The sequence below is a fragment of the Falco punctatus genome, assembly GCF_963210335.1.
Source record: "Falco punctatus genome assembly, chromosome: 2".
Taxonomy (NCBI): Eukaryota; Metazoa; Chordata; class Aves; order Falconiformes; family Falconidae; genus Falco; species Falco punctatus.
The window spans coordinates 30,557,804-30,584,344 of NC_137581.1; the positions used below are offsets into that span (position 1 = coordinate 30,557,804).

General features: G+C 37.4%; 1 protein-coding gene across 1 annotated transcript in view; it reads left to right on the forward strand.

Moving 5' to 3' along the window:
* The window catches only part of KPNA3 (karyopherin subunit alpha 3), a 48,377-nt gene extending 22,085 nt beyond the window's left edge, over positions 1–26,292 (forward strand). The window contains exons 3-17 of the mRNA XM_080375081.1: positions 6,698–6,787; positions 6,993–7,022; positions 7,144–7,196; positions 7,282–7,377; positions 9,713–9,798; positions 12,577–12,663; positions 13,061–13,230; positions 14,361–14,405; positions 16,929–17,060; positions 18,209–18,337; positions 20,007–20,111; positions 20,245–20,316; positions 20,422–20,584; positions 21,134–21,228; positions 23,707–26,292. Coding sequence (XP_080231207.1) covers positions 6,698–6,787; positions 6,993–7,022; positions 7,144–7,196; positions 7,282–7,377; positions 9,713–9,798; positions 12,577–12,663; positions 13,061–13,230; positions 14,361–14,405; positions 16,929–17,060; positions 18,209–18,337; positions 20,007–20,111; positions 20,245–20,316; positions 20,422–20,584; positions 21,134–21,228; positions 23,707–23,805 — 1,452 coding nt within the window. The 3' untranslated portion in view covers positions 23,806–26,292. The remainder of the gene's footprint in view (positions 1–6,697; positions 6,788–6,992; positions 7,023–7,143; positions 7,197–7,281; positions 7,378–9,712; positions 9,799–12,576; positions 12,664–13,060; positions 13,231–14,360; positions 14,406–16,928; positions 17,061–18,208; positions 18,338–20,006; positions 20,112–20,244; positions 20,317–20,421; positions 20,585–21,133; positions 21,229–23,706) is intronic.
* Positions 26,293–26,541: the final 249 nt, after the last annotated feature.

Sequence of the window (26,541 nt, forward strand, 5' to 3'; positions counted from 1 at the left end):
GGTGTTTATTCTTTTGAGATTACAGACATCAAGGTGCATTTGCAACACATTCTGTATTTCAAGAATATGTTAATCTCTATTCACTAGCTTCACACCACAGCTCTTATTCAGAAGGAAACTTCCCTTCTTTTTTCTATTCCCAGTCACTTATTATTTGTTTAGGAATTGAGCTAACAGTGTTCTCTCTGATATAAAAGGGTAGCTAGCAGTCATCTGGCAGAGACACAGGTTGGCACTGTGAGCCAGTCAGATGACTTCTGATGGTCAGGTGCCCTTTTTGATTCCATATTGGTCTTGCTGAACATGAGTTTTACGCATTTTGGGAATGGACCTACTACATTTCTGGAAAGATGGTCTTGGTCTCTGGCTATATTGTTAGGGCAGCAGCGGGCCTAAGAGCTTAAAAAGTAGCCATCTTTCTTTGCAGACAGACAAGATAACAATGTCAGTGTTGGCGATGGAGACTCTCGGGATTTAGAAATTAAACTTCTCAGTGTAGTGCCTTGGCAGAGTCTGATTCAGAATGTTTATTTCTTAATTTCAGCATCACAGAAACCTGAAGGCGGCTCTGTTAAGAAACAGGAACCCTGGAATGAATTGGCTAACTTAGCTGATTTGTCTCACTTCTAAAGGGCAGTGGGATGAATGAGTAATGGCTAGGGTTCCGTTTAAGGTTCCGTATCTGAATGAAACCTGTAACTATTGCTGTGAGAGATCCTTTGGTTCTAGGTGCATGGCTTTCTATGAGGAGGAAGCTTGACTTGGGCTGCTTATGTGCTTTAAGAAAGGTAGTCCTTAGCCAGGTCAATGCTATCATCATTGAGTTAGATGCCACCCTTCAAAGGAAGCCGTAACACTCCTAACCTCAGCAGAAACAGAGGATCTTGTCCTCCTTTAAGGTCTGCTAACAAACTGGAATCCTAAGAACTTCCAGGATGTCTCACAAGGTTTATTTTTTACTTTCTTGGCAAAGTCAGCTGCCTCTGAGAGTTCATAGACATGAGCTCATAGACATTAGCTCATGAAAGCTCTAATTGCCAATTAAAAGTTTGATGCAAGGCAAAACAATTATTTGCTAAACAAGTGGTAGATTAAGGAGCCGTGGACATACGTCTTTTTTACCTGTTTCTCTGGCATACTGTATTTGATGTCCCTGCTCTGATCTTTCTTAAGATTGATTACCTCCACAATAGCTCCTAAATAGTGAGTCTTGAAGAAAGGAATTCTGTCTTCATGTTGCTGGGAGACCTAGGGTGGGAAAAATCTTTTTCTGGTTCTCAGGAAGTCTGAGAATGGGGGTGGGGGAGAAAAAAAATGAAAAATTCCACATTTTCAGGTTCAGGATAGTAAAACTTGCTTTGGTTACACAGCTTTTCCAGTACGTCATGAATGTATAGCTTTTCATTTACTGTAAAGTGTGGGTTTTAGGTGTATGTCTACCCAGCTTCCAAGAAACAGCTACAGTCGCAGGAGAGTGAAGCACTATTAGTACGTTCTTCTGGAGGCTTCCCTGTCCAGTGTTAGTAGTGCAAATTCTTGGGAAAGAACTTACATCTACCCTGCCTTGACTGAGTGCTCAAAAAAAACCCTAATAAAAAGACTTTAGGAGGAAAATTCTGTTCCTAATGTATTCTTCTGGAGACTTAGTTGAAGCCCAACTTAACAGGCCTCAGTCTTTGCAGTGTGTGCTTCGGGCTGTTGGGCCACACACTGATGTACACTTATGTGTCTACTAATTTTTAGTCAGCCTGCTTATCTTCTGTTTGGCTAGTGCACATCTTTCTCGGGAACCTTGTGACTGCTGTCTGTTGTCTCAAAGGTGAGTTAGCAGAACTCAAATGTAGAAAAGTAGCCTGTCTTCTAACTGCGTATCTGTAGCTATGCTCTTTATCCGAAGAACAGTCGTGGAATCTGTTTGACTGCCTTTGGATGCAAGGGACCTAGTTTGCTGAGCATGTAGGATACAATTTTATTATCCGTGGGTTGTAGGATCATCAGATTGACCTGTTCAGTGTTTTTACAGGTTTGCACAGTTTCTTTAAATCTGTCTAGGTGTTAATGGGTTCTAAGACAGTGAGTGTAGCCAATTAATGGTCCTTTCCTAACCACTGAAGAAATTGAATCTTTTCCCCAGGTTTGTATCCAAGAGCTGTTACTAGAAATTCACTCAGGCTAGAAATGCCCACCTAAGAAAACTTTCATTAAGAGGATATTCAGTAGAGGGTTTCCGAGCATCCTTTTAACATGATGAGGTTGGACTGCTAGGCATTTTCTTTTTCTTCATGATGGACTGTGGCAGGTGCTCTCACTCCCCAAAGCCATAACTGGAAATTACATGTAAGTGAAACCTAGAAGCTCAGCTCGGTCTGTCACAACAGTGGTAGCTTAAAAGGGATGTCCAGACAACCTGACTTGTACCTCCATCGCTAGCCTGATCCTTTAGTCTTTCCTAGGATGTAAGAGCAGAGGAAAGAGCTGCTTGTTGTCATCTGTGAATACAGCTAATGCTGGCTAGCCCTGCAGTTCCTAATGTTGAGATGTTCTTCAAGTTCTGCTCTTTGTCCCCAGAGAACTCAAATATCTTGAACTTTCATGCTAAAGGAACTTCTTCCTACTAGCTGCTGAGTTCCTAAATTCTTTCCCTGACCTGAAGAGTCATGGTGTTTGTTACCTCAGGGCAAAGATCTTCTTGTTTATTTCTTTTCCCTTTTGATCTTGATGCTTCCCAACAGAGTTGAGACTCTCATAGTTTTCCCATGTGTCAACTGCTGAAAAGCATGTATAAATTTATGGTGAACACATTTCATAGCTCCATTAGAGTATCCTATTGGCTGCGTCCTATAGTACTAGGTGGAATGCAGCACAGAGCTTGAAAGGCATCCTCTTTGCCCGCAAGGATTCTTGTGCTATTAATCAGGTTGTCTTTGAATCTTGTTTGCATTGATAGGCATTTTTTTGAACCCTGTGGCCATCTTGCAAGAAGGTAGACAAGGAGTACTGGGATCACTTGCATGTTTACTGTTCATGCAGCCTGACTTTCCCACTGTCAGTGAAGCAGATGATGGGTATCTGTCATCAAAAACTCTTAACAGATCATCACACTGGACAAGAAAGTGCACTCATGGTATCATTACTGTTGTTTCTAATCGCTTGGTATTTTTGCCTGGTGTATTTGTCGACATGCCTTTTGTTCATTTGGAAACCTCTGTAGACTGTTGTAGTGGGATCTCTACTAGAATGTTGAAATTCCTATAACCAGCAGTCAGATGCTGTTTATAAACTTCTAGATTTCATTGTAGTAGCACACATTGTTCAGGCGGTGGTTGAGGATCTCCCCCCTTGAAGGAGACCTGCTTAGTTTTGTTAGCGGTAAGGTCTTACCCTTCATCAGGGATTCCAGTCTGATGCCTCTCTCCTTGAAGGGGCTCTCTCACTGGGCTTTGAACAGGGCAGCTGTACCCAGGTGGGCTCATTTGTCTTCATTTTTACCACAGGAGCCTGCAGAAGAGGCTAGTGCTATGATTTAGGCAAAAACATGGGAGTTTGTCACAATACGACAAAATGCAAACATTTTAAGGTCACGCCAAGGTGCAAATCATGTTCTTTTACTTAATCATTCACAGGGGAGTGGTTGGTCTATCAAATTATTGTATACAGTGGTTAAGCTGTCCAGGAATTAGATGCTTTTGCAAGTGGACAGAGCTGTTTCACATAGCCTTAGAGACGCTTTTGAGACTGGAATGTTCTGTGAAGACTCTGACTTTATAAGAAATGCTAATGACAATGGCTTTTCCTTAGTAAGGAAGTTTTAGTGCCTCTTGGTAAATACTAGCCTCTCTGCTTGAGGCTGCTGTGGAAGCTCCTCTTTCTTGATAACTGTTTTTCAGCCCAACCATCTGCAAACGGTGAGTAGCTACAAGAATGTTCTCGCTCACTCTTACTTTCCCTGGCTGAGGTCAGTTTTTATACGTGATTACTTGTACTTACTTTGGTTAACATTAACCTTAGGAAGCGTTCTCTTAGGCATACTCATGTTGCCAAAGGGAATGCGTAGTTGTATATGAAGGTATAAAAGGCTTTCTAAGGAGCTGTTAACTTGCTTGCTGGAATGGGAGAGAACTAGACTCTTGGTTAGCTCAGTTATGGTGTGTGTTATGGCCACCTTTAGCATGCAGCTACAACTGGAAGGCTTTTCGGTGTTACTCAGTCTTATACTAAGATTTCTAGTTAGTCTGATGCAGTTTTACTCTTGTCAAGAGACCGTGTTCCGTAGTAGAATTTAAACCTACTTGTTTGATGGGCCAGAATTTGAAATGTTGTTCCTTTTGTTACCGTCCTCACCATCAGTCACCTCCCAGGTGAATCAGTGTGGATAACAGTTCTTATGTCAAGCATACTTTAGAAAAACCCTGTAAAGCTCTTTCCCTGATTTTTTTTTTTTTTTTTTTTTTTTTGAGCATGAGATGTAGAATATTCAGCCGAATATTTTGGGAGGAACAGAATTGGAAAACCCTGCATTACACCATAGTGGTTTGCTGCTAATGACAAGGAAACTTCACCCTTCCCAGTAAATGATTTAGTATGAAACTTTTAACTTGCTCCAGCAGTCAGTGGTGACAGTTGTGTGCTAAGACCCCAGTTACGTCAGGCTGCACCTTTTCTGAAGACAGGGAACGTCTGCTGGACCAGTGTCTGCCACCCTCATAGCTAAATGTCTTCCTGTACTTTCATGCTTGTGTGAACTTGCTCACCACTGTGATCTGTGGTGATACCTTTAGGTGGGAAGAGGACAGTTGACTGAAGACGTCAGGACCTTTCTCCAGCTTCAATCCCTTCTCCTAGTATTGGCTTGTTTTACTATAACAGCACAGCTGATCCTATAGGAGCTGTTCATTCAAGGCAGGAAGGAACTGCTTTCTCCTCAGGTGGATGTGTGTAGTAGCCGTGTACTGGGGAGGGAGGCTGACATGGTCATGGAGAGGGCCTCTGGAAGCTGGGTCCGGTCCCTGTAGCTGCTGAAGGGTAGGCTATGGTTTAGACAAACGGTAGGAAAAGGAATTGTACTTGAGCAAAGCTAGGTTGAATGATGTTTGCTCTTTGCTTAAAATGGCAGTGCCAAGTACTTGGGGTGGAAAAATAAGAGAAATACATTATAGGTTTTTATGGTGAATCCACTTATCGGTGTGTGCCTGCCTGATGCAGTTTGTCTGCATAGCACTGTTTTCTCAGCATTTAACTGCCAGCTCATTTCCATCTCCCTTTTTTTCCAAAAACACTTGATAACAAAATACCTTTAGCGCTTGACTCTATGAATGTGCTCAGAGCATGTTGCTGTTAGCGTACAGCTCTGGAGAGGCTGCCATAGCTAATCTAGGTGACCTTGTGCACTCTTTGAGGATCTAGTTTCTGTACTTAGACTTGAGAAAAATTAAATTATGCTAAGTTCATGGAATGTTGTCTTCTGCATTAAAGTGTTATTTAATTCTGGTGCTTGTTTATTATTTTAGCATTCTCTTATCTGAAAAAAATGTTTAATACATTGCTTGGGAGCCTTTAACTAAGGCTGGAAAAGCTGTTTTAAATTATTTTTTTTTAAATGTCTAAAAAGTAAGCATGTCCCAGAAATTTTGGACATGAGTTTGGTAGTTTTTTCTAACGTAATAAAATAAAACATTGGGGACTCCCTCAAAACTTGATTCTGTTTAGAGGCTTTTTTAATATCTTACAAGCAAGGCATGATATAATACAATCTCTGCAGTCAGTACTGTTTAGGTATTAGATAATTGGAGACTGAAAAGCCTGCCTTTCCTTGCTAGTGTAATAAATTTATTTTAGGTGTTACAGCTAGCTGTTAACACCTTTTCCAATGTTCTGCTTCATTAGAGATTGATATCTTAATGTAGTTGTTTAAAAAAAAAAAAAACTAAGCAAAAAGGTGTTCAGATATATGTACTGCATCATCATCTTCCACTATCCTTTCTATTTTTGTACCTTTAGATGTACCAAGCAAAAGATAAAGTCTAAAATTTAGAAAAGACCACATTTTAAACTTGTAAAAAAGTGCATTTGGATACAGTTACAATTGATGATTTGATGTCTGCTTTTTTAAATTAGGGCTTTAGGAGTTCAAATATTCTAATTAAGCAAGGTAGAAATGTTAAATGGGTAAAGGTAATTTTTTTTTTTCCCCAGTAATTACTTAAAGGAGCTGAGGCTGTGGAGGGTGCTTTAAGTCAGAAATAAGGCTAATAGTGTGAGTGGGAGATACTACAGGTGTCAGTGTACATAGAGCATGCTGCTTTACACACAAGATTAAAATGGTGTAACCAGGGAACTTTGAAGTAGGTTTAGCTGAATATTAATCTTACACTGGAAAATAATTTCTGTCATGTGTGGCTAAATGTGAATGTTACGCAAATATATTTATATTGTAAATGTCTGTTAGAAAGTTGATCCCCAAACTGTCAGTTTTAATTAATTCAAATGTCATGGATTGTCATAGTTCTGGCTATGATTAGTGAGCTGCTAGATTCTTACAGCTGAAATACTTCAAATTCAATGTGCAGTTATAAATGCCTTTTTTTTTTTTAAAAAAAAAAGTAACGTTATCTAAACTTTTCTTGTGAAAGTAGCCATTATATTGTCACCCTGTACTAATAAGCATTAAGTGTCTTTATTTTTTGTCATTCTTTTACAGAACAAAAGAGACGAACATCTTTTGAAAAAAAGAAATGTTCCCCAGGAAGAAAGTTTAGAAGATTCTGATGTTGATGCTGACTTCAAAGCAGTAAGTTCCTTGATTCTGGAATTATTTTTAAAACTTTGATGATGTCTCAATATAGTCTGTTCTAACTTTTAACACTGGAAGTCTTGAGTTATTTTAAAGCAAAATTATGAACTTACATGCTGTTAAAATTAGTTTGATTGTGTTGAATGTTTAAAAAGTGTAATTTAGCAACAAAATTAATAAAACCTCTTTTTTTTTTTTTAAGCAAAACGTAACACTAGAAGCTATACTACAGGTATGTTTTATTTCACCTTTTTTTTTTTCTTTAGAAGTGCATGTTCTGTGCTTTTGTAATTTTTACAAGCCTAGGTTTTGTTTTGGTGGGGATTTTTTTGTTTTTGTTTTTTTTCCCCCAGAATGCCACAAGTGACAACCCAGTGATCCAACTGAGTGCTGTCCAAGCTGCAAGGTAAAAATAAAGGCATAGAAATGTACTTCCAACACTTGTTTCATGATGAAAGTTACTTATTTTACTTCTGCATTTAATTCCACAGAAAACTCCTATCCAGTGACAGAAATCCACCTATTGATGACTTAATAAAATCAGGAATTTTACCAATTCTGGTAAAATGCCTAGAAAGGGATGATAAGTAAGTATACTTTTAAGAATGTTCACCTTTAGTGAAAATCTGCATACAAAAAACATCTCATTATTTCAAATGAAATTGAGGATTCATAGCACCATATAATCTGGCACAGTGGATCACATTTCATGATGATAAACTGTAAGTTCTCCAGGAGTATTTATCCTGCTGCTGAAACATCATTTTCTTATTTAGTGCTTGCTTGAGGATATCCAGCTAATGGAGAAAGAAAACCTTACTAAATTTCTCATTGGTTTTGAATTTCAGACTTTTTAAAACTGTTTTTAAGAAACCTGTCTCAGACTTACTGTGTATATTTGTGTGAAGGCAGAGAACATGCCTACTTGTGAACAGGGCTCTTTGCCAGAATACACTTGTCTTTTTCGTTAAGGTTATTAGCTTAAGTTTCTAGCTTTTTTTTGTTCTTGCTGTGAGGTGGATTTCCTTCTGGCTCTGTACTGTTCCCTTGTGTGATGGTACAATACAGTGAGCATGCTCCCTGGTATGATTCTTTTTGGCAAAACAAGAGCTTCAGTAAAGGAGGTAGAGAACATTGAGCATGTAGCTGTAAGAATTTAATGACATGTAAGAAAAATGACATGTTCCACAATCTGTGAGCCCCTTACTCGGGTAGATGGGGATTAACACATCTGAGGTAAATTTTTTAGCCTATCTTTGCTCTCAGGCAGCCATAAACGTATTTACATTATTTGCATTTTCAAGGTTATTTCTGCAGCCATAAGGGCTAGAAACTTCAAAAATGCAAATTGGCATTTTGGGTATAATTTTGTGGTTGCAAAAACATGAGGCACGAATAGCTTTGTTTCTAGCTTGTTTAACAAAATGGTTGCTTAGAAAGCAGCTGGCAATAGTATTCAGATCAAGATTGCATTTTAAAGTGGGTCATGAATGCCTGTCTGCTCTAGAAGTAGATGATTCAGTGCTGTGAAAATTCTTTTAATTTTAATTTTCTGTCTAGTTTTTGTATGATTTACCTTTGTGTATGTTTAATAAGCCTTTCAAAACTGAACTGAATATTTTCTTAAGTCATCCTTTTAATTGTGATTGCTATATAATGTTTAGTAGAGCTGAACTCTGCAAAGACTTTCTGTAACAGATTGTTAAAGCTGTTGTTCATGTTATCACCGAAAGCTTAGCACAAAGGGAAGAAAAGGAGGACTGACCTAGAACTAGAATTTTAATGCATTTGATCCTACAATGTAAAGGTTTATAGATGACTGCTGACAGGTACTATTTATTTTCACAAATCCTTATTTACACATCTTGGGCCCTCCTAGCTAATTCTTTTCCAATCCCATCCCCAATAAAACCTTAAAATGCTTTGGAAACTAATGGACAAAAATGCTCGAAGGAAGCAGGTACTATGGGTATAAAACACAACTGATAGACTCAAAACATGGAAATGAAAAATAGTCACCTAAAAGTAAATGTTCTCTTCTCCTCCCAAAGCCAAATGTTTGTTATACTAACCACCATAAGCTGTAAACTCTTTTATAGCTTCTAGAACTCTTAATCTTTAGCATTTGCTTGAAAAACAGTTTTCATGCAAACTGTTTTACTAAACTGCTGTTGGCATAGAAAATGGTTCACCGGCATCTTGGAAGAGATGTTCCCCGAGCTTTTATAATATGTGTAACTGATTTTTATCTGTATTTAATATGTCAGTTTTAATACAGGTATGATGCTGTCTTTTGATAATAATGCTAGATCTTTCCCATCTCTGTGATGGAGCAGAAAAATGTCTTTATCCCAGTATACCAGCTTATGCTTGATCTGGGATGTAACGTTAGAAGGGCCAAGTTTTTATTCATTATGGTCAGACATGGTTAATCTGTTGAGACCTACTAATGGCAGCAAGACAGTTGCACTTTCTTCACTATGTATGAATGGTGTTTGGATCAGCTGGATGTGAAGAGGTGCCTGTTACCCATTAGAGAGGCATAATTAGATTTTGTGATGAGTGCTAGAAATGTTTCATACAGGAGATAAGTGGACTAGAGCAGTGGTCAGCTTCACTGGTTGGTATGTGCTTCCACAAGTATTACTACTTTTTATTTATTATTACTAATAAGAAGTCAGAAGGATGGGTGGTTTACAAAAGGTCATAGAATGTAAAAACTTTTCTTTCTTACAGCTTTTCCCCTGAAATGTCCAGGCTTAGATTATTTTTTTTTTTTTTTTAAAACCCAACTTTTAGCCCAGTGACACTGCTTGAATGTGGAGTGTCTCAGAGTGATTACAGCTAGTAATACTGAAATGAACCATAAAATAATCTGTAGATCACGTTCCAACTTACTACTATGAAATTATTTCATTACAGTCCTTCATTACAATTTGAAGCTGCATGGGCATTGACTAACATAGCATCAGGCACTTCTGCACAGACTCAAGCTGTTGTACAGTCTAGTAAGTATTACAGTTTGGTTTTTGGGTGGTGGTGGATATTGTAGGGAAAAGGGAAAAGGAGGTATTTCGTTAACATGCCATTTGTTATCAAACCCATTAAAATAATAAATGCATGTCTGGTCTTTTTCCCCCCAAAATTCCACATTTGATCTTAAACATCCATCTGCTTATCACTAACAATATTAAGGATTCCAGATCTGGTTTTCCCATAAAGATAATGACAGATGATATAATGAGTATGACAAAAAAATGTTACTCCTTTCTAATTCTTGGGTTAATTTCTGAAACCATATACTGTTAATTCCCTGATGGCTAAAACTGATGTTAGGAAGTAATTCTTTCTACCTCAAAGGTATGTTCGTAAATCTTACTAAAGTTGTTAAATACATACAATTCTGTAAGGCTGTTCATTTAAATACAGAGTTAAGAAAACTACCATCCTTTCCTTGACCTTATGATTAGTATGTCGTGCACACAGCATTTGTTGTGCTGCCTTCCTTTCTTGCTTAACCAGCCATTGAGACTTCTAGTATGAGAGGAGATAGGAAATAAACTCTATAATGTTTATATAAGATAAATTATTTAAATTAATTTTTCAGGTTACATGTACAGCTTTTATGTATCAGCATGCTTATCTTAAAAAAATCACTTTTATGCTAAATATAACATTTTGTTTTTAAGCAGGAGACTATAGATAAGCAAATATATAATAAATTGTCTTGGCTTATTCATATTCAGTGTTTTTATATGGGAAAATGGTGACAGTTATTTGTGTTTTTTTTAAGTGTATGCACCTGCCTTTCAAATAAAAATGCTGGTTTGTACATTTTAATAGCTAATATAAAGTCTGAATGTTTTGGACACCTCTGGTTTTGGATTGCTTTTTGTGTGTCTAAATATCTTTGCAAATCTGTTCCCAAGTTTTTCATTCTTCCCAATTTGCTCATTGGTTAGTCATTGTTTTCTTCCTTTTTTAAGTTCCACAGTGTTGCCATGTTTGAGTGAATGAATCTAATGAAAAGGCTGTTTTATAGTATTAGCTTTGCAGAAAAAAATCTGGAAAGAATCTCAAAGCGAAAGTTAGAATGAAAATATTTACAGCACAGCCAGAAGCATTGCTGTTACCTGAACCAATTTCCAGAAGTTCAGGCTGGGATATGTCTCTCCCAAAGTCTGTTTAGGTAATGTCCTTGAGAAAAAGCGATAAAATTACTTTAAAGAAGCAAAAAGCATTTTTCAAGCTTTACTTCTGAAGAGAAAATGGAAAAAGTTTAGTCTAAAAGTTTTGCTGCTTTGGCTGGGAAGTGACTGAGGGAAAACCGCCTCCCAACTCTACTCCCTTCAGATAAGGGGTGGTTTGAAGAAACAAAGCCATAGACCTTTGCAGCTGTAGAAGGGGCTGGTGCAGCCTTGGCCTTCTGCAATCAGGAGGGACAGATGGCAGTTGGAAGGCCCAGCACAAGAGGAGAAGTACTGTATACACAGAACAGATCTTGGCAGGAGCCAATCTGGAGCAGAAGTAATTTTTTTGAGAGTAGTAGATCAGATAACCTGCAACTCATGATTTCTCAGACTGTCCTCCTGCCCGAGTGCTGATACAAAACAATTTCATTCCTGCTTTTGAAAGCATACCAGGGTTGCAATCTAATGTAAACTACATACTTGACCCTTCTCTCTGAACTATGTTGAATACACATATGGCTGAAGCGTAATCTCAGTAATCACTGAGAAGGAAGGCAGAATGTTCTACTTGAGGTAGTGGAAGTAGGATGATGTTACATGAACAGAGAGACTGTTCTTCAGACACCGTGTATTGCTGTCCCTCCTGACTGGTCAGTTACAGGCAAGTGTTGAATTACTCATCTGGGATGGGGAAGGAATTTAGGTTGTCTTTAATTATCATTGCTCTCTATTTTCAGGAAAATGTATCAGGGTTTTCTAGCTATTGTCACATGTTACATTATCAACAGAATATTGATTCACAGTTGCTCACAAATTGTGTTGCATTTTTAAAAAAATTCTGAAGCTATTTCTACAAAAAAAATATTATTTCCTGCAACAGTATGTAAATTGATCTATTTTACTTTCTCAGACAATAGGACGAGTGTGATCATAAATAGATTTTGAAAATTGCTGCAAGAATTAGTCTTTCAAACAGCACGGGTTGTCTGAAGTAGTGCATGGTAATAGTAGATGGATGGTTTCTTAGCCCTATTAAATGTCTGCAATTCAGCAGAGACTGATACCTAAAATCAGTACCACTTCCTTAATCTGGTATGTTGCCTGTGTTATACAAGAGCAAATTAAAACGTGTCTCAGGACTGGCAGATGGAGGTAAATCTTCACTGCATATGGAAACTAACTATAGCCACCTCTTGGGAGGAAGCGATTTTCTTAAAGTCAAGATTTGAAGTACATTTGTACGAGTAGGCATGTCATTCTGCTACGTATGTATTGTGATCTTGGATAGCTGGAAAATCTGGATTATCAGGACATGAAACCTCACACCTACGTACTTGAGGCTTTTGCATATCACTTCAAGAAACATGGGGAACTGTTTAAATGTGGGGAGCATTGTTGTTGAACTGTTGCTTGTTCTCAGGGCTATTTTCCTCTCTCTAGATACGTACAGAAATGTTTAACTGAAGTTTTTTTTATGCTCTTCATAACAGAAACATGTACAAGGCATGGTTGAGAAAGGTTTTTGTATTAAGGAATGAAAGTAATGTGCATATACCGCGTTCCGGTAAAAACAAATCCAATCTTTGCCTTCTGCAGATGCAGTACCCCTCTTCTTGAGACTACTTCATTCACCACACCAGAATGTTTGTGAGCAAGCTGTATGGGCCCTCGGAAATATTATAGGTAACTCTTGTTGTTATGATGATTTGAATTCAGGGAGCGTTTTATTTTAGAATTTGACTTTTTGAACGCTGGCATTATCATGAGACTATGTTTCCTCTAAATTCTGTGGCTTTATACAAATTTTCATGTGGCCGGAATTACACATGTACATTGTGGTTTTTTTCTAAACAATAGTATCACTTGCTACACAAAATACTAACAGGAAGGATAAATTTTGTGTCTTGTAAAATATACATACCTATCTGTATTGTATGTATATTTAATTGAACACGACCTTTTAATAGTAGTCTCTTGGTGAGGAAACATAGAATTTCAGAATCCCAACATGTCATTGCATACATTTCAAGATTTTCCATTTTTAATGTAATTTCTTTTACAACAATTTTCATTTCTGTAGGTGATGGTCCTCAGTGTAGAGATTATGTCATATCACTGGGAGTTGTCAAACCTCTTCTGTCCTTCATCAATCCCTCCATTCCCATCACCTTCCTTCGGAACGTCACATGGGTCATTGTAAATCTCTGCAGGAATAAGGACCCCCCACCGCCTATGGAGACAGTTCAGGAGGTAAATAAAGAATTATGAGACAGATAATTTTTTATACTCTGGGCTAGAGACCAAATGTTTTATATTGTCATATTATGAATTTATGCATGTTTTTTGTCACTGTCTTGTGCCGCTTACCATTGTTAAATGAAGTAATTTGACCAGATTGATCTTCCTAAGGCTGTAATAAAGGTATTTGTAACATCTGAAATTGAGTAAGACTGATCACCCATATATTAAAATGGACACAATAAGAAATTAACACTAAAAAGTGTTAACATACTCAGCATTTTAGTTTTTATCAAAAAATTCCTACAAATATGATTCTGTATATAGAAGTATTCAAATGCTGATTATTTTCAATAAAAGGAAGTTAAGTAAACTAATGTACGTAGTGTAGTTTGTGTTTCAGCTAGCTTTGAGTGTGGAGTCAATGTCAAGCCCCAGTTGAGAAGCACCTGAAAATCCTTTTAAACTGGTGAACAGAGCAAATGTGGTGTTCATGGCGTGGGCACAGCTAGTAAAGTGATGCTATTTGACTAGAACTATAGTTGTAATGTACATAAAGTTCTTCATTTAAAGATAAATTTCAAAGTATAGGTACGTTCTTTGAAGCCGTGTGAAGTACAATATTGTTAGCAACTAAACTCTAATGGAATTTAAAAAATGAAACTGAGAATGCGGAAACTTCTGCAAGCAATACTTTACCAAATAAAAAACCAGCTCTTCTAAGCAGTCTTATAATGGCTCATTTTTATGTTTTCTCCATACATTACTGCAAAAATAAAATTTTACTTTATTCCAAAAGGGGTTTTTATGTTGTTGTTAGGCTAATGATTTTTCTTCTATTGTGTGGTAAGCAAGCTTTAAAAATAGCAAGGGGATCTCTAGTCTCTGTTTGCTTGTTTTCCCTCTAAATGCAGTCTGCTCTCATGTGTCTTTGAAATATAGTAGTCTTGTATTTTTACAAATTTTAAATACTATCTATATAGATTTTTGTACATACTTTGAGGGAATGAGCAGCTGCTGGGAAGTGTGTGAATGCAATATGCGAATGCAGTTTCCAGCTCAGCTTTGTGACTGCAGTACTTGAATTCATTATTGTACAGCCAGTTTTATTCTGCTGTAATGACTGATGAACTTCTTTTCAGATTTTGCCTGCATTGTGTGTTCTCATTTACCATACAGATATAAATGTAAGTAATTTCTAAAGTTTTAAATATTTAGATTCTTTTTCTCTAGAGAGAAAATGCTGCAAGATTATGTTTAAGTGGAAAACTTGGTTTTGTGTGTTAATTTTTGTATAATAAAGTAATAACTGCTCAATTAAGTATGAAGACTAACATAATTGTAGTCATTCAGAGCATGAAAAGTGCAAATACCATTTCTGAAATATCTTTTCTAAATTTTTTTTATCCTTTACATTAGGATTTTTTTTAATGTAGTTCCTATCTTGCAGAATCGAGCACTAGAAATTTAAAGTGCCAACTTTGCTATCAGCTTCACTTTAATTCTGCCACAATTTATAGTTTTAATAGATGACATATAATGCATGTGTAGAAAAAATGTTTACGTTTACATACCAGTCCAATCAAACACTGATCATATGGGTAAATCTGACTTCTGTAACCTATTGGGTGCCTGACTTTGCGACCTGTTTAACTAAGGAAATTGCATGTGAAAATACACTTAAATAGCAATAAACTGTTATTTTGTGGCAACCTTTTTAATAACTTTTCTTCAGATTTTTATGACTATTTCTGATCCATAGGTTTATATGTATTTTCTGAGTAAAGTCCTAGAGGGGTGGACTCCTGAAATTTTATATTGGGGGTTCAGGAACAAAGATCTGTGTAACTATGGGATACTGAGCTGCTCTTCTCCTCCTCCTCCTCCTGTCAGGACTTTGTGATGTCTTTGACTTGCTCTCTATAGTGATACTCCAATTTAGGGAAGCCAGAACTGAACCCTTGTGATGGGTCTGGGCAAAAAGCATAAGATTGGTGGAACTGTCTTTTGTTATTTCCATCCTGTGCTAGTGGGTTTTTTTCTGCTGCTCTTTTAATGGTGAAGTGGGCTTGGCTCCACAAAATATTTGCAAACAGATTAATCTGGGATTTTGCCAGGGTTTTCCCAGTGTAATGTGAGTGGGAGACAGCACATGGTGACTTTCCAATCTGTAATTTGGACAAACCTGAATGGAAATTCATAGCAAAACCGAACATACTTCTAACCTGTAGGCTTTTTTTTCCTGTTGAATTTGAAAGCTTTTGCAGACAATGATTGTGTGAGAGCTTCTTGAAGTAGATACGAGACTGTGATGCCAGGTTTTGACTGATCTCAATTAGGGTGCCCGTCTTTTTGGTCCTGAGAGTCAGGTGCTAGTTTGAAGGTACCAGTCTGGTCCCAGCCTCTCTGTACTGGAGCAGCAAACCTATCTTTGGAGATGAGTCAGTGATGCAGGTAGGTCAGCCCACAGTCCTGTGAGCGCTTCTGGCGGCTGCTGCTCTTGTCACCAACAGGGCTGTGGGGCAGCAAACTGGTGAGGCACCATCTCTCACTGCTTCTGCTGCAATACTGGCTCCACTGCAGCACATTCTGCTGTCCCAATGGCATTAGCAGGTGAGGGCAGCAGCAGGCTGTGTCAAGAAAGCATTACATGTGTGCTGTCTAATCCCTGGAGCTGGATAGAAGCAGCCTGTGGGTCAGGACTTCAGAGTCCTTCCTACATTTCAGTAATGGAGTACTTAGCTATCTTAACAGCTGGAAATTTTATATGGGTGTCTGTTTTAAAAGTAGAGTGGATCTAGGTACCTCAACAGATCATGTCCTCAGTGTGGGGTCCAGATTTCTCTTTCTGCAGTTCCTAACATCGTCTCAAAGTGATGTGATATCCCTCTTTCTGCTGGCTTTGTTTCTGCTTCAGATACTACCTTTCAATGACTGTAACTTTTGTACCCTTTTTTTGAGGGCTTTCAAATCACCTTACCAAGTCATCAGTGATTTAGTCTTTATTTTCTTTATGATACTAAGATTGCCCTGCATGATAGTAATTTCTCTGCAGGTTTTTGCTTTGCTTGAACAGTTGCCACCTTACAGTAGTTGCTAGTCCTTTAGTTTGGTATAAGAACTCCTTTCCTTTGCTGTGAGTTTTGATCTTGGCATGAAGGCAGAAAAAAGGCATACATCCAGAATAGCTGACAGTTTCGCTTTAGAATGGCATTATGGATCAGAAAACCTAAGGTGTAGATAGATGGATTAGAGACTAAGGGAACATACATATTCTGTAATCAAAAGGTAGCACAACTAATAAATGTATAGCAGTGCTAGGAGGCTGGGTTGGTGTTTTCTGCAGAACGTTACTAGCACAACCACTTACCTCATTGCCTATCTTTGAAATACAAATCAAGTCCAACAGTTTACCTTTGTGAGATGATGTATGCTGTCACTTTACGCACCAAAATGTGGTACTTAATTAAAAAAAGTTTGAGAGGACTTATAAAATGATTATTATGGAACAAATGGCCCCAGTTTTCCTAGTTGTACGTAATAATCTAACATTTTACTAATTACATCTCATCATAATCATGTTTGAGATTTTCCTGTAACTAAATTGCATGCTTCTGCACTGACATAAGGAATGTTGATCACTAAATTAAGCCTCCATTATGTGGGTTTTACTGATTTGATGTGTAAACCATGTTCTTTCCAATTTGTAGATTCTTGTGGACACTGTTTGGGCTTTGTCCTACTTAACAGATGGTGGAAATGAACAGATACAAATGGTGATTGATTCAGGAGTTGTACCTTTTCTAGTTCCCCTTTTGAGTCATCAGGAGGTTAAAGTTCAAGTAAGTCTGGTTCCATTGCTATCAAATAGCCATTTGTAAACTATTTTCTAAAAAATGTGCCTTAGAGTATTTTATTAGTGGAGTAATGAGATGAACATTTATAGCCACATTTGTTACAGGTAAAACTGAACAAGAAGAGTTACCTACGCTGGGGAAAAAGGATTATTAAAATGAAAGAAAGCTCAAACAGAACAGTTCTAATACAGTTTAAAGTGACAGATTAAACATTAACTTCCATTGTGTGATTACCAGGGGTGCCTTCCTTTTGTAGTCCTAAAATACTTAGTGACAGCAGATTTTACATTTCCCAGAATTGAAGTTACATGCGCTCTTTTCTATTGCTGCACACATGGTTGTGCATATTCAGTCTGAATAGCTCATGGAAATCATTATTTTGGGACCTTTTGCATATTAAAGTATTTGCAGATGCTAAGTACTTTTAGTAAATTTCTAATTGGCTACAAAAGGTAGGTTAGCTGAGCTTGTTTGATTAATTTCAAAGATAAAGGGAGACTGAAAGTTAATGTGTGCTTGGTTTTTATAAATCAGCTACTGTATTTGGGAGCTCTTTCATGTATCTGCACATTTGTTGTTTATTTAGTTTGTACTTCAGATGAGACTTGACTGTCTTGAAATTTGTCAGAGCAGTTCTCTTGACAAAAAGGAGTCTCTCCAGTATTCTGTTGCTTGTAAAGCATTTACTAACCAGTACATAAAGAAATACAGTCAGTTTCTGAAAGTCAGCTGAGAGTCAAGAAAAGTAGTCATGGGGTTTTAAATTCTGTAATGGAGAACTGAATGGAGAAGTAAACAACCTTGGCAGACATAGTCAAAACCTAGAAACAGTTGATGTTATTGTAACTCAGATCAGATAAATGATGAACTATTATTTTAGTATTCTTTTAATTTCTAATTTTTACACTTCTTGAGTTGAGCTGCAGTGCATCTGTTCAGTAAAATGCTGTACTGTGTGTTTCTGTTTTGATAAAACAGTACCCGTTTCTAGGATGTAGCTCAGAGGATGAAGTGCTAATTTGTATTTTGCAAATTTATGAAGACATGTCTTAAAATGATCTTTGTTTGAGCATAAGTAACAGCAATGTCTTTTAACATGCAATTTTTTTTTCCTTCCCACTTTGGATATTCAGACAGCAGCACTGAGAGCAGTAGGCAACATAGTAACTGGTACTGATGAACAGACACAAGTTGTTCTCAATTGTGATGTTTTGTCTTATTTCCCAAATCTCCTGACGCATCCAAAAGAGAAGATAAACAAGGTATGGTTTGTTTCCTAACCTAATCTTTTTGTTTAAGAAATAAAACAGCAGTCTGTAGAACGTTACAAAATATTTTTTTACAGCTATCATTTCTGGCATGTGAGCAATTTTATGTGAGGCCACAGCCTTTGAGGCAGGTGCTTAATTAGGGCTAAAGCCGAACAGGAGGATCCATGTGTTGGTGCTGATGCCTAGTACTCCTTGGGAGGACTGGTGGTTTGTGCTTTGAGTGTGATACTTTTTTTCATTTGCAAAGTGAGTAACTGGCAAACCTGCATTATAGTGTTACTTTTGATTGAGTCCAATGAGTTGAGTAAGACTGATCCAGTTTTTCCACTCCACCTTTTCACAGTGGAGTTTGTTTTCTTGTCAATCTTCACCTTCAAGGAAGTAGAGTACCACCACTGTCCTTTTCTAAAAACTGGCCTTGCATTTCCTCTCCTTCCTTTTGGTGGAGGTAACTTCCCTAATGCAAGGACCGGGTGGAATAGGGGGAGTTTAATAAAAGCGATCAATGCCCTCTTTTCCAGAGCTGTATTTCATGTTGTTTGCTTTTTTTCTAATCGTGCCATCTTCCACTGCAAAGATGGAGCTGGCTGAGGAGGAGGCTTTTTTGTTTAGCGTATGTGAGTTCTCCACTTAGTGTACCACTGAGGGAAGAATATTTGGGAGGAATCTCTGTTTCTTCTAGCCCTGTCAACAGCTCTGTGGAAGTTATTTTTGACAGTTCAAACTGCTGTGATTTGTTTCTGCCTGCCCTTCTAGCTCTCACAGAAGAATGATGAGGAGCTCTTTTTGAATGCCAAGAAAGGAATTATTTTTGTATAAAGGGAGTCTAGAAATACTTTGGGTTTTGTTTTAAGTGTATGTTGTGACAGGCAAGTACAAATAAAAGCAAGATACACATCCCTAAAAAGTGGAACCCATTATGGTTTTTTTTTTCTGCAGTATTTCATAATTGCCTGCTTGCCATATCAGTTTGTCTTTTGCTAACGATTAGAGCCTTTTTAAAATGTTTTGGATTGCCTTGACAAGTATCACCCCTTTGTAACCAGGAATTTGTAACTGCCATTAGATAGATGTTAGCTATGTTGATGAACCACCTGGAGGTAACTGCTGAGTAAAGGCTCAAGACTGAGAGTCCTGTCTGATACTTGAATGAACTTTGTGAGCTCCATCCACTTAATATTTCAGGAAGAAAATGGGAGCTGGGGTTGGTCTTCCTTGTGTCAGCACAGAAAGCTGCTACTGAGCTGTCAGTAGTAAGTCAGGATAAATCCTTTTTTATGTGAAGCTTTACCAGTTTTTCTATTTTCTTTGGAAAACCAATTGTAAGTTTAAAACATGGCTGTGCCTACAACAGTGCGAAGTGAATATAAGGTTTAAGTCAGTATTATTCCTGATGTATGGTGACATTCATTGGGTAAGTAATAATCTGGCCCAGTGAATTAATCATATCAATTTTACATTGATTGCCTGCATGTTTGGCTTTCACAGGGCAATAACAGTTTGTGTGCTAGAAGTGCTATGGGGGAGGAAACCTGGAGGTTCTCTTTAGTGATTGGTCATGGTATGATTTTAGGTTTTCAGGTTGTTTGGTTTGATTGCTTTTTTTTCTATCTGTTGACTAGTTTTAAGTGTTATGCTTTTGTTTTTTGTCCAATTGTAGGAAGCAGTTTGGTTCCTTTCCAATATCACAGCAGGAAACCAGCAACAAGTTCAGGCTGTAATAGATGCTGGGCTAATCCCTATGATCATACACCAGCTGGCTAAGGTCAGTCAAACTATAAGCTATGCAAGTTGTCATCCTCTTTTTATAAATCTGACATGAGGAGTCTGTGATTTTTAATAAGCTTGACAGATGTTTCCATGCTGATTTTAATGAGCTATTAATTTTATTTTTTCAGGGAGACTTTGGAACACAAAAGGAAGCTGCTTGGGCAATTAGCAATTTGACAATAAGTGGGAGAAAAGATCAGGTATGTGTAGTGGGATTTCAGATTATCACTAAAACATTGCACATGTAGCCGTTTGCAAGCAGCACAATGTTGAAAGCACTTTTTGTTTTGTGTGTCATTATTTAGGTTGAATACCTTGTACAGCAAAACGTAATCCCACCATTCTGCAATCTACTCTCAGTAAAGGATTCTCAAGTGGTACAGGTGGTGCTGGATGGTCTGAAAAACATCCTGATAATGGCTGGGGATGAGGCTAGCACAATAGCTGAAATTATAGAAGAGTGTGGAGGTAAGTATAGACTTTTAAAAAATCTGATTTTCTGGATATTATTCAGTCTTTGCCTTGCTGCTGTCAATATTCACTACAGCTTTTTTTTTACCGTGGGCTATCTGAATAAGCAAGTGAGACTTTTGCAATGAGAGAAATGACACTTTTTTTTCTGTTTCATTCAGTTTATAGATGATCATGTTGGAGGCAGTGGTTGAAGGAACTTTCTGTACACAGAAATGTAGCCACTTCCTTTGGTGATATACAGAAAGCACTATGACTAAAACAGAAGTCTTAACAAAAATTAAATACAGAGAGTTTTATCTAAAAAGAGAGAAGATGTCATTATTTTTTGTTCATAAAATGGAATATTCCATGGCATGCAAAGGTTCACAGACTACTTCTCTTTTCCTCTTACAAAGATAGCTACTGTATAGATATTTGCAAACGGAGCTGCATCTTTTCTAGGATGTTTCACTAGTAATGTTTCAGTATTCTTCTTAGTTTTTTCAAACTAGTCAGTAACCAGTTTAAACTTTATAAAACTTTTATCTGTTTTCTTTTGTTCAGGCTTAGAGAAAATTGAAGCTTTGCAACAGCATGAGAATGAAGACATTTATAAACTAGCATTTGAAATCATAGATCAGTATTTCTCTGGTGATGATGTAAGTATGCTAAAGATTGAAGAGTATATATGCTGTGCTGTTAGCTTAGTAAGCCCATTGTTATTGTTCCTCCCTTCTGGGGGTCAGTTTTCCTGCTCTCTTTTCAGTACAGTTTCTCTTAATTGAAAGTCTGAGTTTCTCAACACCAAGGAATTTCTTTAGCAACATCAAGATGACTGCTGTGGTTTTGCTTAATAAATTGATTGATGCTGACCTAATTTTGTTACACTGACATGTAATCACTTGTGATTAGAATCTAAACGGTTCTCTGGCTCTCCTTTCTACATTCTCATCAGTCTTTGGAGGGGGCGGTGGATCCTTACTGTCAGGTAGATTACTGTATTTCAGCTCTGTAATTGCTCCATCTGGATTCCGCATTGAAAAAAGTCATCAAAACTATTAACACTTTTTGGAGCTGATTGATCTAGACCATCTGATATTTTGTTGCATGCTGGTTAAGTATTTTGAACCTTTGGGTTCTAGCTCTTTCTGCTACTGGCTGCTTGTGAGTGCCTCGGAAGCACTTCAACAAGCTATTTGAAGACGAATAATAATTATCTTCTCTAGGCCATCCAGGGTGTCTGTAGTTCTGCAGCATAGCAGGACTATGTCTTCAGTTCTTCTCTTAAATTGAACTCTTCAGATATCAGCTCTAACTTTTGGACTTGCTAATTTTCAATTCATGGGCCCATCATGTGATTGTGATGTTAGTTACCAACAGTTAAGGGAAAATTCCCTATGCTTGTAATGATTCTGTGAGCAGCATTTAATAGTCTCCATAATGGCTCTGAAACTTCTGTAACTAACTGAAGAGCATGGTCTAGTTGGTGTGAGAGGAAAAATACCTCTTTTGAGGTTAGTAGTCCCTTTTGTGCATTTACTTTTTACTTAAACTAATGCAATTTAATCTATGCCTGATGTGCTGAATTCACCTCCTTTACTCAGGAGCAAGACTTTATTTCAGATTACCCTTTATACTGTTACCATGTTTTCTGGGGCTTGTGAAACTTGAAAGTGTAGAAATTCCATGATGGGGAGACAGGAGTTAAAACAAAATCAGACACATTTGCAGGCAGTAATTTTAAGTAGGAAAATAACCCTTGTCATTTGAGGACTGGTGGAGGAAAAAACAAAACAAACCCCCAAAACCAGGAAAAAAATTCCAAATTGCCCTAGGGAGACAAGAGACTGGTTATGTTAGCAGTGTTAAGATTGACTACCTAGGAGTATTCCTGCCTTCTTGTCACTTCAGGGTCTTCTGTACTCTCGTGAGATGTTGCTGGCTACTAGATACCCCTTCACTGTTAATGCCATCTGCTCCTTTGCTGAGCCCTGTAAAGTGCACAGGCATGTACTTTAGGACCAGTACAAATGGCTTTCTGACTTTACTGTGTTAAAGCATGTGAACTTAGATAATGTTACTTTTGGTACCCCTGCAGAAGGCAGAAGTGCTAATTTATCAATTCAACATTTTGCAAAGCATTCTGAAACCAGATTCGATTTTTGTTTGGGCATGACATGTCCCACTCTTTCCTCTACATATTGTTACTGTCACCAAAGGCCTTAATCTCTCTCCAGTTTAAGTATTGTCACCCAAAGTAAAGAGAAAGAAAGATTTTAGGTGAGTCAGTTCTGATGTCTGCACTACTGCGAGGCCAGATCTCAGAAAGCTGTTTAGACCGTGCACAAGAGCTCTCGCCTGCTTCAGAATGGCACATGGTTTGAAACAGCTTTATGGTTCCTGCAGCCTGGTCCCTAGAGGCGGCATGTTCAGAGAATAGGTGCAGCTGGTGATCTGGAGGAGTATGAGTAGGGCTTGAAGTTGTGTGTATTGATGCTACTGTGTTATTTGCTGTTCCTAGAGGCAGAAAATACCGAAATTCTAACAGCTCTGAGGAAGCTGCGTGAAGTTGGATACTGATGCCTTTCATTCTATATCCAGAGAGTAATGAAGTACTTCTGGTTTTAAAAAAAATTCAGATTGCGCTTAAGAGAGCTATATAAAACTGCTCTGAAATGAGTAGTTCTAATCCTTCAGATTCTGATAGGAGATACTTAGTATTCTTTTAAGCTTTATATAAGTGTTTCTATCAGCTGCCAATAAAAATTATTTTCATGTTGAAAGAAAAGGGGAGAAAGTACAAAACTAATTTTGGAATTCAGAACTAGTGATTAGCCAACTCCAGAAATACTAAAAATTGGCATTGAAAATTAAATCAGACAGCTAAAATAGCAACTGCTTTGACCAAGCAGCAACCCAGTCTCTAACCATTACAATTTTCTGTTTCCCTAATGGTAGGACAGATTTGATGTGGTGTTCTTTTTAAACATATTTGAGGAATTGATTTGGAAAAACTGATGTAGTTTTATTACAATAATATTTTTTTTAAAAAAAAGTTGAATGTTTGTGAATCTCTTCTACGGGTACTGAACTGTGCAGAGGATTGGCCTCTCATGTATCTTTGTTGTATTTTATAGATTGATGAAGATCCCAGTCTCATTCCTGAAGCCACTCAAGGAGGTACTTACAACTTTGACCCAACGGCCAACCTTCAAACAAAAGAATTTAATTTTTAAGTTCAAAAAAGTGCAGCTTCTCTGTCCCACACCAGTATGAAGCACCACCAGATGGCTACCAAGTGAAGAAACAAAAGGCTCCAAGACACACATGCCTCTTCGTTTTGATGCTTCTAAAGCAAGCCATGTATCGGTCACTTTGCAGTTGCCAAACATCACTATCACATGGACTGTAAATGCATATGCATGATCTCTTAAACTGTTTCAGAATTCTTTTTAACAGTCCCAACTACCTTTTTTTGCCTTTTTCCTGGTGCCACATGCTGACAACCGCAATCTGCAGTTTTGTTAAGAATATTCCATAGTGGTGGCACATTGGCTTTCCACGGAAAAGTAGCTTCTTTGGAAAATGGTGCGCTGTGGATCAAGACACTTTGGTATGATGCGTACATTTTGGAAGACTTCACAGGGGCTCAGTTTGCTCTGAGCCTCCATCATCGTCCTCCACAAACATATTTTCATATACTTTATGTGGAAGAATAGATTCAAAAATGCAAGCCAAATGAATTTCATTGGTGAAACTGAAATAAAAGTAACTTAAAAAAACAAAAACAAAACAAAAACACTTGGCAATTGATTAAACACTTAAGTTTAAAACAAAAAACTACTTCAGCTATCAGTAATTGATGTGTGTTCATTAACTGCCTCAGAAACCAGGGTTGGAGAATGAACTGTAGATTTGGACTGGTAAAGCTTTTGCCATTATACCTAATTTTTGAGAACAGCGAGCCCTATTTGACCACTCACTTCAGCCTGTGTGTTCCTGCTGTTTTGAAGTAATCAAATGCTGTGCATGGTATTTTACCTGAGCTACAACCTGTTATGGACTTGAACTTCTGTTTAAGCTGAAAGCAAGAGTCCCAGACGTAGGAACAAAAAAATTCTGTCCAAAAGTGTATTCGTTAAAAAGAATCTTGCTTTCAACTTTCAGTAGTCAATATATTTCGTTTTAAATTGATAATTGGATATGGTTGATTTATATTGGGTTTAAACTGTGGAGCTTTCATGTTTACTGTAATTTAGTCTTAAACTATTTTTTACTTAGTAACCAGTGCTTATGATGATGTGGTTGGCAACAAACCAGCAACTACTTAGAAGCGTCATAAAAGCTTCATTCTTGGAGTATTGGAAGAGTAATTCAGAAGTTAGTCTCAAATCTTATTCACGTAATTAAAAAAGATACAAACTGGTTGATGTGTGAGGCTGTGTGGAAGCTGCTGTTATTCAGCATAAACCTGATGTGCAGCGCACATTAAATAACTTTACATAAGATATGTGAGGTCATTGCTTTTGGAAAATCGTCTGACCCAGTCATTTTCAAAGGGATTTTGGTATTGCTGGGGTGAAGATCGATAATTTTGAAATTGTGTAAGCTATCACACAAACTGGTTTTGTTGCTGTTGTTTACTGGGTGTAATTTCCCAATGCATTGATGTGAAGGGATAGAAAAATCTAAACTAATTTAGTTGTTGGATGTGGGTTGTATTTACTGTGATGAAGATAAGGACAGATGCCATCAGAGCTTTGTGGATCAGCTGTTTTTCCACTGATGAACAACGCATAGCAAGTGTGCATTCATTAAATATATATCTGCCAAGGTGGAGCCACTTTAAAGAGTGAGTTGTCTTGTATCTCAACTGGATACAAGTGTATGTTTAAACTGCAAGATTTTTACTTGCTAGATAATCTGTTTTAATATAGTGGTTTGGCCTCTGATTATTTATAGGTTTTATAAATTTTAGAATCAATTTCTCTTTAAGGTGGCTCAGATTTTTCAACTCTTGTGCACATAAAATTGAGTTGAAGTTCATTGTGCCTTTTTTTCTTTTCCCAAAAGTTGAGTTGAAGCTTCATATGGTAACTGCATCCTATTCACACACTATAGTCTAAAATCTTGAAACTGTGTGGTGTTCGCTAAGAAACTAAACAATAAAAAGTCAAAGTTAGGTAAGGTCACAAAGTTTTTGTGAAATTAGAGTTCCAGCAGGTGTTGTTGTGAACAAATATTTCCCCCCTTCTAATTGAATTTAGTCTCCCTGTATGCCATATAGACTGACGGATACCCTGTTCAGCCTGCACTCGCTATTGTCCTAGAGATTACATACAAATTGATACTGAAACAACAGTTTTCCACTACTGTGAAGATTTGATCCTTGTCTTGCACTCAATGCATTACATTAAAAGTGAACATCAGAGAACTGGGTAAGGCAGGACAAAGCATTTGCTCAGTTCTTTCTGTTGTGACCTTATCAGCTTTTGATTGGGATTGCACCATTTCATAGTTAATAAAGGAAACAAAGTATATTGCTGCACTTTTACGTTTTCAGAACAGTGTTTAAAATTGCATTGTTTTTATTATTTTTTTAAACTATCAGTTAAAATAGACTAAAACGTTCTTTCAAAGAGGCATCTAAATGTGTTCCTAATTTTGTATATGGGCTTAGGTTTTGTAACCAATAAAAAGCTGCTATCAAATACTATAAAAAATTCAAGAACTTATTTTGAAGATTATGAAACTGCTTAGTCTTCATGGATTGACTTAGGGGTTTTTGTCTTTGACTAGATATTAGCAGAACTCCGCATCAAGGTTTGAAGTATGTTACCAGAATGAATAAAGTAAGCTAATGCAGTCATCTGAAACTTTGGATGCTGTTCCAGTACGGAGTTTCATACTTTTTAAGGAGAAGTTTTCCAGAGACGTTTCCAGGAGGCCGTGGTAAGTGGGCTGCAGCTGAT